At 46.9% G+C, this 9523-nt stretch overlaps 1 protein-coding gene across 1 annotated transcript in view; it reads right to left on the bottom strand.

Moving 5' to 3' along the window:
• Window positions 1–1130: 1130 nt before the first annotated feature.
• AMOTL1 (angiomotin like 1) overlaps window positions 1131–9523 on the bottom strand; it is a 91969-nt gene continuing 83576 nt past the window's right edge. Inside the window, exons 10-14 of the mRNA XM_035900446.1 lie at window positions 7127–7317; window positions 5687–5812; window positions 3566–3792; window positions 2569–2838; window positions 1131–1234 (exon numbers count right to left, since the gene is read on the bottom strand). Coding sequence (XP_035756339.1) covers window positions 1131–1234; window positions 2569–2838; window positions 3566–3792; window positions 5687–5812; window positions 7127–7317 — 918 coding nt within the window. The remainder of the gene's footprint in view (window positions 1235–2568; window positions 2839–3565; window positions 3793–5686; window positions 5813–7126; window positions 7318–9523) is intronic.

Below are 9523 nucleotides of genomic sequence, written 5' to 3'. Positions count from 1 at the left end.
GAAAAGAAACTGCAGCTCAGCACAGAAAACAGATGATGCTCATGCTTTGCTTTGCCGTTAAACCCTTCCCAGCCTGATCCTACACACCTTAATGCCCAGTCCCGTGCTAGCTTGAATGGCAGGTTTGTATGCTCAAGGAAGGTAGGATTTGGCTGTAGGCACTGCAAATCAGGAAAAATCCTGCTCTTACCACAAACACACTGACTCTTCCACTACTATGAACCAGTGCACAGTTAGAGGCATCTTCTGATCTCACATGCAAGCCCAGCTTAACTCCACTGGAAACATACCCAACACAACACCCCTGCACTGCACAGCCCTTCGCGGAGCTGCCGGGATCCTCCCCTGACTTTCCCTCCTGAAAGCTTCCCATCCTTACAAAAGGGATCCCTTCAACAGGGTCCTCCCCCCACCCTCTGCTTTCATCCTCCACGGGAATTCCAGCCAACAACTGCTCCTACCAAAAAAAGAAGTCTCAACAAGCTCTGAGGTTGCAAGACATGAATATTTGCACTGTAAATCCAGCTCCAAGAGCAACACTTGTCCAGCCAGGAAAGAGGCACCTGACCTGCCTGCCCAGGAAAACCACACCACACCACTTCAAACAAATACTTACAAGAACCTGCTGTGTACATCTACGGACCAATTATTCACCAAAATTAAGCACTGAATACTTTTGTGAAATTAATTGATTCTGAGGAAGAAGCAAGTTTCTCCTGGGTTATTCAGAAATTCCTTCTGCCCTCAAAAGAGCTGGGATTTCACTCCCTGTCCCAGCTGCAGAGAGGCAGGAAAACAAGCGGCAGTTTGCACCCAGTCGCTACCTCCTCTTTAACACCAGAAAATGCAGTTTCTTTTTTCCTCAGCGATCCCCTTCTCACGCCACATTCCATTTTCAATGCCCCTTTCTGCTCAGAAAATCCCAGACATTTGTTTCGTCACTCCTCTTCAGTGCTCTTGACTTCTTGCCTGGTCCAAAGTCTCAACGTATCAGACTCAAGCTTCGTTTCGGGCACAAACTTTCTCTATCTTTCTTCAAACTCCCAGGTTAAGTTTTTAAGGTTGGCACACCAAGGACCACCTTGGACCTGGCTGTACGCATACAAAACCCCAGAGACACCATCCTCTGCTCAGATGAGGACTTCCATCATGTCTGTATCTGGAAACTCAGGCTTGTGGAGCAAGCTGCTCACTCTGCCTTTGCTGTCGGGCAGCTTCCCATGGCTTGAGTTCTCTACAAGAGAAGAAGGGAAAGTTGGTCTTCAGCTCAAATTCAACAGCAAATTGTTCAAAGCAAATATAAAACCATTTTTTTTTCTGTGTGGTGGTGGAGCATATCTTAACTGTACGTCCTACACACTGCAAGCCAAATTTAATCAGGAGCCTGAAAACACGTCATGCTGAACTCTCTGCAAAATGACAGTAGGTGTGTTGGTGTGCACAGACCCCAAGGGAAGGTGTAAAGATGGTATTTAAGAGATACAGACCAAACTACCTCTTGGGCTGTGGCCCTAGAAAGAAACAGGCATTTGTGAAAGCTCTACATCACTTTGCCAAGTTACTACTTTTCGCCTGACCCATGATAGCTCTCCACATGTATGCTCCTATTCTGCATCAGGTACAAAATTTAGGAGTTTAAAACATCATGAGGGCAGTACACAGATAACCAGGTAGGTAGTTTAATCTAAGATGTATTACTTTGCCAGTGGGATGGGCTAAGAGAACGTATACGGCCAATTATCACAATGTGTGATAGATGCTGTTAGGTGTTTATCGTCATCACCATAGCTCTCAAAAGTCAAATTCAGGTAGAAGGACTCTTAATTTCTTACAAGCAGGAATAGCTTGACAGGCTATTTTAAGAGTACCTGGAAATCAATTCCAATCTGGTTTGCCCAAAACACAGTAATCCAGAGTTTCAAGGGAACAGTGATATTCAGCCCTATTAATGATACATGACATGTTTTTAGAGGGAAGGCTTGCTTTTGAGACAAGATGAATTTGTAGAAAACTGGCTTTTTCAAAATCATGGGTGTAAAATAGGTGTCTTTCTTGTGGCAAACCAGCAGTTTCCATCTTTCAAAAATAATTAAAATTGTATTTCTTTACCCTCTCCCCTCTCAAATCTCCACTTTCTCCTTACTATTTCCCCCCAGCTTTCCTTTAAAAATTAGGGAGAAAATGGTGCCTTCACTAACCATGGTTTAAGTTGAAAAAAAAAAAGAGAAGAGTCTGAGTATGCAAGCAGGTGTGGAGTGTTTTCAAGGTGTGAAACTCTGTAATTTTATCTTTGGCAGCATGAATAATTGCATTTGTTGGAAACTTAGCCTGCTGCAGGCAAGTAGAGCTTTACAGAGCTGCCAAGCATGAAGCTCTGCAAAGCCAGACCAGGCAGCCTTGGAAAGTTCTCTCCCCACAATTTCAGTTTCTCTGAAGAAACCTCCCCACCACCTTACAAATTGTGAAGGCATCACACCCCTCCATCAATATTGGGTGTCTATGGGGATCCACTGACAGCCCTGCGGGTGCTGGCATTCTGCACCGACATGAGGATTTGGCAGAGCTCACCCAGTTTCTCGCCGGCCATTCGTGTCCCCAGGGGCCGTGGGGCTGGGCTGTGCAAAGGGGTGGTACCCAGCCGTCCACGGCCGGGGAAGGAGGCGGCGGCAGGCCAGAAGAGCTCGGCACTTTTGTCCGTCTGGGTGCTGCTGTCTTTGCTGCCCGTCTTCGTGTGGGAGGCCACCGGTGCTGGGATGGGCATGCAGGACAAAGAGGGCAGCGGAGGAGGCAGCATGGGTCCTGATGGGTGGTCGTGGTGTTCCTTCCCCAAGAGCAGCCCTGAAAACACGTGTTGGTCAGTCACATCCCAGCTGGAACCTAAGTGCTGTACCCCTGTCTCACCCCAGAGCTACAAGGCGCCGGTCTGGATATGTCACCAGCCCTTCAGCTTGGCTTAGTTTTTCCCCTTGACACCAGTGGCCTGTTGCTCTTCTGACAACCACATGGTATTTTCCTACAAAACCAGCCTTTTGAGAGCAGCTGCCCTTTCTTGCATCCCCTCCTGCATGCCTGTCCCAGCAATACCCCTGGCACAGCCTCACACACCTCCATACCCCCTGTCCCACACGGCCCCAAAACACAGTCCTGCACTCGCTTTCTCATTTAGCAGCCACATCACATCACGCACTCCTACCCAAAGGAGGTAGGTGCTCATCCTCTTGTTTAATGAGGAGTTTTTCTAGCCCAAATTTGTTATCTACTCCCACACAAAGCTGCAAACATCATCTGCTTGTTTCTGGTAGGCTTTCCCCCAACTATGGCTTTCTATAATCAGTGCAGAATGATTTTATATGATTAAAAATAAAATTAAGATACAATGGAAAGATAAAAATTGACTAATTATTTACTTCAGCACAAGGACACACATTCTTCCCATGGAAAGCATTCTGGAAATAAGCCGTCGGGGCAATGTGTGCCACAGCCAGGGTCACTTTTGCTAAACTCAAGCAGAATGACTAGGACAAAGTGATGGATGAGCCAAAGCTTAAGCAAAAACTGAGCTCACCTATGCTTCCCTTCCAGATCTTCTCTTCCTTCTTCTCCTCAGCTATCTGGTTGCTGGTGAGCGAGGTCTGGCGCGAATGCGCGCCCGTAGCAGCAGCGATGGAGGGGACAGACCGGGCTGGTCGCAGGCTGGCGCTGTCGGCTTTCACGGGATCCTTCCGTGACCGTTGCTGAAGGACCTTGATCATGGCATCCTTCTCAATTATTTTTGCATGGAGATTCTTTATTCTGCCAAAATATAAATGCCTTGCTTACGGGAATGGAAAAAGCGTTTTTACGGGCAGCTCTCCCCACCCTGGAGCAGCAGGATGGGTCCCTGGGCATGAGCCCTGCTGCTCTGACCCCTCCAGTATTGAGCAACTTGGACAAGGCAGCTCTCACCAGTTCCTCTGAGAATAACTATGCACTTTGAAACAGGCAGCATTTCTAGCTATTAAGCCAAAACTGGCAACTGTTTTCTGCAAGGTTAACTGAACCCATCTATTGCTGTGGCTTTACCAACCCAGCAGGAGTGATGAGGGCAGTATCCTGACCCAGCTGCAGATCGCTACCTTCACCAGAATACAAACACACAGGCAATTTCCACCCCCGTAATACATGGGGGCCAAATCTGGAAACCCTCCTTTGGCAGGCTGAGTTAATCCCACGATTTGGGTCTCTCATCAGCTGGAGTAAAGACCTGCTAAAGCGAGCAGAAAGGTTCCCTTCAGTTTCCCTAACAGCTGGGCTGGGCTCTTGCTTCTCCCTCACTGCTGCAGAAACGATCAGCACACAGTGTGCAGAGCCAAGCAAAGCTCGTTACTCCTCTCATACAGACCCCGAAGACCCTCAAATCACAAAAAAATAGGATTATCCGAGACTTTTCTCCAGGAATGATTAACACCAAATCATAGCAAAAGACTACAAAACCATACTTAAAAAAAAAAATAATTGTACATGTACAATATGAAAGCCAGATGACTGTAGCTTGACTGTGATGTACAACATACAGTCCAATGCAGCTGCGTTTTGTGAAGCAGTGAAAGCTAAAATGCTGCATCTGGAAAACCTATACGTACAAGGGAGATGGCTAGTAACTTCATGGTGGCATTAGTCTTCATAATCAGATGTCTAATTTGCAATGAAAACACGAGATCCTAATCTATCTTTAATGAAGCCAATGGCAAAACCCCATTACTTCACTGGAAGAAGGATTAGCTCGCATCTGTGAGTGAAAAGCAAAAACCAAACCCACTGAAAATAATCATTGGTATTTCCCACAAGCAACAAATGCACCTTTTTATAAAAGTGTCTGACTGGTGTTTTTGTGGGGAAGCCAACAGTGAAGAACAGATTTTAAGTAGTTTTTCAGTAAAATCCTAGAGGAATACACAAACTTTCTCAAGGGATTTTTACTCATCAAAAGGCCACTTTTCACCAGGAAAGAAGTCTGGATTAAAAATACTGCCCAGGTCTAACACTCATTGAACCACATAGCCACATGTCCACTTGTGTGCGGAAAACGGAGAATTCTCTGCAACAATGAACGATACTCTTGCTGACTACCTGTGCCCCATAAAGTTTGTTTTATATCTTCTACTACTTATAAATGCATCTTTTTTAGTGGTGCCTGTGGTACTAAATTTTGCAGGTTTGTTTCTACATGCCAGTGTGACAGTCACAGAACTTGAATGTGGGAAACTCAGTGTATCTAGAAAGAGCAATAAGCAGGCAAGGAGCGAAGAGCGAGGCAAAGGCAAGCCCTCGCGCTGCTGATTATGTAGGAGTGGGATTACAACTTCGGCTTTTATGACCAGACGCTCTTGTTTCCAGAGGGGGATTTTCACCGAGATTAAACAAGTGTTCAGCTTCCTCACATGCCAACCTACTTTTAATAGCGGAACAGCCTCTGTTCTGTAAGAAGGTCGGTTTTGACACAGACACAGTTTAACACGAAGGTAGGGAGGAAGTTATCTAATGACAGCAACTCTTTAATGCCTGTTCTAATGCTGAAGAGCAAAACTAAGCCAAAATGAAGCTAAGCCCATCCTTTCCAGGCATGCATGAAGGAACAGAAGGGTGTCCTGGTTTATCTGAATGCAGCCCAAACCCCACAAGTGGGTATGGCACGATGGTCCCTTACGTGTACTCCATGTCCTGGCAGCGCCGGTTGGCTTGCACGATCTCCTCCTCCTCCTGCCAACCCCGCATCTCCAGTGCGCTCTCGCCGTAGCTGCCGTTGCGCGAGTGGCTCGGGGCCGAGGCATCCCTGGCAAAGTAGTTCAACACAGTGAGTCAGGTTCCTGAGACTGTGAGGGCAGCAGTGAGATTGGTCCTTGCAAAGAAAACCCCAAACCCACATTCACAGAGAAAGCTGCTGATGGTTGCCTGTCAAGCAGAGAGCTACCTGGTGTTGGGCTGCCTTGCTGCAGTCTACTCTTGGCGCAGGTTTAGTTGTTAACACCATTAAATAACTGGGCTGATGGAACAGAGAGCACGCTAAAATTGTGGGCAAACCCCATGGGGCTAACAACCATCCTGGAGGACAAGGTCAGACATTAGAAGGACTCACTCACTGGGAAAATGGTCCCAAGTCAACAAGACTACATCACAAATGAGAAACAAAATTGCACGCTCTGGAGGATGAAAAATAGCACAGCAATTGCTGCCTAGACTGGAGTGCAAAAGAAAAGGATCATCCTGAGTCATGCACTCAACTGCATTTCAAAGAGAAATCTCATTTTAGGATGTTTTCAGGGGATTTGGCTTCTAAGAAACTGGGTCGAGAAGTTAATTATCCCATCCTCCTCATCGCTGGAAAGCCTCACTGCACTGCCTTGTGTGCTTTTGGGCACCATGCTTTCACACAAACAAACTGGAGACAGTCCAGGCAAATGCAATGGGAATGAGAAAGGGTTTACACTAGGACATGTGTGGAATGGCTGAAGGAAATAAGGTAGTTCAGGCCAGGGAAGATACGACAAGGGATATCTGTTTTCCAGTATTTACAAGGCTGTTAGGAGGTCGACAGTGATCTGTTGTTCATCAGTACGCCTGGGAAGGACAAGAATCAATTAAGGTAATTTGCAGTAAAGAGGTTTAGCTTAGCTATCAGGAGAACCTTTCTATTTTGAAGCTTAATGAAGCAGTGAAACAGGGGACTTAGGCCGCAAAATTGCCCTCGTTACAGGTTTGAAAACTAGGTTAAACAACCACGTTGCAGACCGTGGGATGGAGGCAGCTGTACACCAGCAGTCCCTCCCTGCTCCATCGGTGCAGTGGGGAGGAGTTGCCTTATCTATGCTGTGCAATTTGGCAGCCTGAGACTTTGCTGTTGAGGTCGGTGGCTTGAGCCTGGTGCCCGGATTTGACAAACTTTTGGACCTGGTCAGAAAGGTAAATCCTGTCTGAAACAGCTACTGTATCTCACTGGCATGACACTGCAGAGAGGTACATTAACCCTGGCGGCGCAACTCAGCAGGGAAAAGCAGGCAAAATCCAGCCGTAAGAAAATATCCATTCGTTATTATTCCCTCGTGCTTTCCGCTGGGCACAGAGCTGCCTTCTTGCAGCAACATCTTACCTCTCCGTTGCAGCTGTGGCTGCGGCATTCATGGCAAAGTGTCTGATCGTACTCTCCTCCAGGTACTTCTGCTCCCACTTGGTCATGTCGGCTTCCAGGGCCAGGATCCTCTCCTCCTTCTCCCGCACCAGCTCCATCAGGGCTGGGGCATTGTGCTCTGGGAGGCTGCTTGCCTGGTAGCTGCCCTGCCTCTGCCGGTGGAAACAAGGAGATATTCACCTCCTGTCAAGAGCCCTTTTTTCCCCCATGTCTCTTCTGGAGCTCACAAAGACATCCCCATGTTTTTTTGGCAGGGGCAAGGGGAAACCCCAGGCTAAACCCCTTATGTTACAGGAGGACAGGCAGGTCGACCATGTGTGCAAGCCCAGCACACCCTTCTCTGGACCACGCTGACAGAAGTAGGGATCCAGCTGCTCCCTGATGTGCAGGGATTTCGTGGGATACCCCAAGCCAAGGGAAAAGGTTGGAAAAAAGGCTGGTTAGAAAAGAAGCAATAAAGCTTTAAAAGATACTCTTCTTGCTGAGACTTCATCATATGGCTGGGCAGTGCTCCATATGGACAGAGGGTTTATATATAAAAGAAAAAAGTGTGACATGTAACCTACCTACATGTAACCTATCTAAAACAGCAGCTGGGAAAATACCCCGGACATGGATTTACCCCTCTCTCTTCTGGCACGCTAGTTCTCATGTGCCCTCAGGAGATGCTTTCTGTGGTGCAGCAGGTAACTTTCCGAAGGACTGGATGGGCAGAAGATCCCCAGGCACTGCAGCGTGGCTCCCACGGGATACAGACAAGCGGCAATGGATGTGTAACCCTTTGCATCTACACTGTGAGGAAAGCACTTACCCAGGCAGGATTTATCCCGCTCAGCTACAGGCACTTAATTAAAGCACCTAAGCGGCACAGGTAGCCTTCCCGAGCTCCTCTCACTGCTGGCCAAGAGCGGAGAAGGATGGAGATCCAGCCCTTGGCTCAGGGGAGGCTGGGTTGAATAAGCCCATGCTAGGGGGAAAGGCATGAAGCTCCGGGAGAAGTCAGTAGAAGCAAACATTTTTTTTCAATAAAAAATGCAAGAGATTTGTTACACTCCATGGTGCACAGGACTGTCTTAAAAGGGAAACCATGTCTCGGGAGCACTGGCTCCTCATCCGTTGCTACACCACGAGCTTCCACCAGAAAAACAGCTCCCTGGTGCAGTACCAGCACACCAGAGCAAGGCTGCAGCAACCAGTTCCATTTTCCAAACCACAATTCTTCTAGATGCTTATCTCTGGCTTACGGGAAACTAGAGATACCAGGGGACGGCTGCGGCCTTTGCTGTTGGTGCAGTAACACATTTGGAAGCTGCTTTCTGGAAGAGTGCAATACAGAGTAACCCTTAGGAGAAATGGCTGCAAGTCTTCTGCAAAAACCAGCACTAACATTTCAAATATTGTCAAATCCCTGGCAGGACGGTAATATTTTGGAAGCATGGCCCTGGTCTGTAAATGGCACCTTGGGACATTGCGAGTGCCTATCACCTTCATTCTCAGGCAGAACCTCTGCCAGCCCTGCACGCTCGGTCTGCAATGCTAAGTCAAAGGATTTCTTTTTGGTCCTAGCTCATGCATTAGTGATCATGAAGATTTGCCATTTGGACTCGATTACCAACAAGCCAGGAACAGAGGATACTCTGGCTCACTTTCTCCTTGTGTGCTGCATCTGTTCTGCTGACTCCAGTAAAAAGGAGAAAAAAAAAAAAAAAAGCTCTTTTTTCACTGTGATGAGAAAATATTTCAGTAGATGTAACTTTGATAACTCAGAGAAGACCACTCTGAAGTAAAAAGTTGGGGCACCCCGAAGCAACATGATTCATTGCAGGGTTGTGGCTCATGAAACAAAAAAGTATAAATAGTAAAAAACCCCCAAAGTCTCCTCTCAAAGCTGATAGGTGAGATGTGAAGTCGGGACATCTTTCTTCTTAAAACTTGTTAGAGGGAACTGGTGTAGGCATTTGAGAACTATGGCAATCCAAAATACAGTTGCTGATTACTGTGCCAAAAAAAAAAAAAAATTAAAACTGAAGCAATCTGTAAGTCGCAGAGGAATTTTCTGCCAAAATGAAGGTGTAGTCTGAACTCCCAAGACAAGGACTTTGTCGACAGTCCATCACAGTTACTTAATATATCAATTTGTCCCTATATTCCAGCCCGGAGAACAAAACCTTTCCTAGTTCTAGTTTTACCTTCACTTGGATTTTAATTGTATTCTCTCAAATGTTTTCATTCACACCAGCATTAGCATGGCATACGCCATGCAATTTCATTTTTAAATTGGAGGAGAGCAGGCTAAGGGGCAATTGAGAAGAGCTACTGGAAGAAGACAAGATCAGCAAGCCCATGGTGGACAGGGCA

Source organism: Egretta garzetta, unplaced genomic scaffold, assembly GCF_000687185.1.
Source record: "Egretta garzetta isolate BGI_Z169 unplaced genomic scaffold, ASM68718v1 scaffold58, whole genome shotgun sequence".
NCBI lineage: Eukaryota > Metazoa > Chordata > Aves > Pelecaniformes > Ardeidae > Egretta > Egretta garzetta.
Note: the sequence above shows the minus strand (reverse complement) of the source record. Positions and strands in the feature narration are given on the sequence as shown.